The sequence below is a fragment of the Marmota marmota genome, unplaced genomic scaffold (assembly GCF_001458135.2).
Source record: "Marmota marmota marmota unplaced genomic scaffold, marMar, whole genome shotgun sequence".
NCBI lineage: Eukaryota > Metazoa > Chordata > Mammalia > Rodentia > Sciuridae > Marmota > Marmota marmota.
Genome location: NW_026000205.1, coordinates 11,055,194 through 11,057,921, shown reverse-complemented (window position 1 = coordinate 11,057,921; position 2,728 = coordinate 11,055,194). Strand labels below are relative to the sequence as shown.

General features: G+C 51.0%; 1 protein-coding gene across 2 annotated transcripts in view; it reads right to left on the bottom strand.

Moving 5' to 3' along the window:
- Positions 1-2,509, bottom strand: part of LOC107151825 (transmembrane immune signaling adaptor TYROBP) — a 3,910-nt gene extending 1,401 nt beyond the window's left edge. Inside the window, exons 1-4 of one of the 2 annotated variants that reach the window (XM_015497237.2) lie at positions 2,351-2,509; positions 1,983-2,009; positions 1,710-1,844; positions 1,277-1,320 (exon numbers count right to left, since the gene is read on the bottom strand). In XM_015497237.2, coding sequence (XP_015352723.1) covers positions 1,277-1,320; positions 1,710-1,844; positions 1,983-2,009; positions 2,351-2,408 — 264 coding nt within the window. In that variant the 5' untranslated portion in view covers positions 2,409-2,509. The remainder of the gene's footprint in view (positions 1-1,276; positions 1,321-1,709; positions 1,845-1,982; positions 2,010-2,350) is intronic. The other variant, XM_048791201.1, reaches the window with a different exon arrangement.
- Positions 2,510-2,728: the final 219 nt, after the last annotated feature.

Below are 2,728 nucleotides of genomic sequence, written 5' to 3'. Positions count from 1 at the left end.
AAAATCCAGCCACCTTCATCCTATGGATCTTCAAGCTCCCCGACCCCCCCCCCACCCCCGCAACTTCTTCAAACATGGCAGTGGAAGAGATCTGGATTTTATTCACATGAATTCAGCATTCACCTTTCCTTGACTCACCATTATGCCCAGCCAGCCACAAGGCCTTTGCATGTGCTATGATGCCCTCTGCCTGGAACACCAGTCCTGTAGACCTTCAGTCTCTTTCTCCCTCTTCAAGTCTCAGCTCTCAATTTCCCCATCTATAGTTTCTTTCTCCCAAACCCCACTCATTATCACACAGCCTGCTCTATTTTCTTCATGGTGCCTCTCCAAAATGATTTTGTTAATTTGCTTCAAGTCCGTCTCCCCAGCTAGGATGTAAATTCTGCTATATATGTAGGTGCTCAACAAATCCACTGAAGGAATAAATAGACCAGGGTAACGCTTTGCCTAAAATTTCACTGCTATCAATAACAGGAAAGCTTTCTCAGTTTTCAAGACCTCACAGAACCAATTTGAGATTTTTACACTTTGCAAAGAAACATTCAATCCACAAGTGAAGCAAGCCAGCAAAGCTGATTACGGATAATAAATTGGTTCACAAATAAGAGGTGTCTGTGGTCCCAGGGGGCAGGCCTTAGGTAGAATCCCTGAACTCATATACCAAAGACCCGTTTCTAGTGTGCATTTCTCTAAGGACGGGGAGGTCTCAGGATCTCATGACCCCCCCTAAAGGATTAAGAAGGAGCCTTAGCAGAGTGAGAACTAGAGAGATACCTCTGTCTACATCACTTGAAGTGCCTCTGGATTATACGCATGACTTTGTATTTTTGTGTGTGGATTTTTCTGAAGAGTCTCTAGCTTTGATTACTTCTCAAAATAATTTAGGGTTCTCATTCCTCAAATTCTAAGATTCCTCTCTTTTGAGTCACTAAACTAGGGCTGAATTCCATTCTTTGTCCTACTGAGGGCTTCTTCTAGCCCTCTCCTAGGGCTAAGCTTTTTCCAGAACAATTTGGGGCCTCATAAGGCTTGTTTCTGATCTTACAAAGGCAAGACACCCTTTATTTCTGCTCCACACATTTTAAGCTAAGCTTAAGGTTGCAGTTTATCACTGAGTGTGCTTTTGGACAGATGTCCCATTTGCCTTCTAGGTATGGGGTAGCACCTGGGAAAGGGGCATTAGGGTCCTCAGGAGGACATGGGGGTGTCCATAATCCAGATGCCCACAGGAATGGGCAGGAGAAAGATGTGGGAATGAATCTGGTTTTCTTACCTGATAAGGCGACTCCATCTCAGTGATGTGCTGTTTCTGGGTCCCTGCAGAGGGACAAAGGGGTGACACAGGGTGCAAAGATGGACAGAATAGTAAACTGGGACCATTTTTTTGTTTGCTTTTGTTTTTGATAATGGGAATTAAATCCAGGGTTGCTTTCCCATGGAACTACATCCCCAGCCCTTTTTTATTTTTTATTTTGAGACAATGTCTTCCTAAGTGGCCTGGGCTGGCCTTGAATTTGCCATCCTCCTGCCTCAGCCCCCAAGTCACTGAGCTTACAGGTGTGCACCACCACACCCAGCCATATTGCTGTCTTAAAATCAGTCCTTCTACCTCCATCCCTTTGGATGTTTGTGACCTGGGAGCTTACACCCCACCACCAGTCTCACCCTTACAGTGTCCCAGACCATCTCTTGCCAGCCCCACTCACCTGCTGCAGTTCCTCGTCCCCGAGGGACAAGCCGTCCTAGTGAGTACACGGCCAGGGCGATGAGCAGGGTCAGCACCAGGTCCCCCAGCACGATCCCCGCCAGCACGCCGGGGCTCACTGGGGAGCAGTTGCATTCTGGGAATATGGCACATGGGTCAGGGGAGGTCCATGTGCTTTGGGAATTAGGGGGTGGGTGTCAGCAGGGGGAAGTTTGAATGGATTGGAAAAGGGTCTTTGGGAGGGAGGGAGAGGGACCGCAGGGTCTAGGCCTACCATTCTGGGCCTGGACAGGACTGAGACCTGAGAAGGGAAAAAGAGGTAAACTGAGGCACCGGGTTATGGCTGGTAGTGGGCCTTAGAAGCCAGAAAAAGCAGAAAGTAGTATCTGGTGGGACCTGGGAGGGGACTAGCGCCAAGGCTTAGATGCCATGTGACTTCTCTGCCCGCTTGTCCTGTTGCAACACCCTTAGATGATCCCCTCCCCCCCAGCCGAATCTTGGGGGCTCAGATTTGGAGACCCAGAGGCTCCACGCGGACCTGCTTCCACCCAACCTCCCCTCTGGTTCTCACCAGAACCACACTGCCCTGCCGCTAGCTGAACCCGGGGCCTCAGGACACAGCTGCAGAAGCCCCCAACTCACCAGCCACAGTCAGGAGGAGAAGGATCAGGAGCCGCCACGAGGGATCCAGGTCCCCCATGACTCCTGGACACTGCCGGACACCACAGTCCAGGGGCCAGTGGGATGCGGCGTGGCTTCCAACCAAGTGAAGGAGGAAGTCTGCGGTGGGTGGTGCAGCGGGAGGAGGGGACAATAGGGGAGGAGGAAGGACAGACAGAGATAGCACCAGAAAGAATCAGGCCCAGGGCCTGCGCAGCACACAGTACCTAACAGCTGGACGTGAAGGGCGAAGGGTACGTGTGTCAGCTCTTGACCCCCATCACCAGTCAGGGGTCAGCAGCCTTGTATCAGGAGGGTCACTCCTGAGTACAAGTGAAGCCAGTCCTGCCTCTTCCTGGC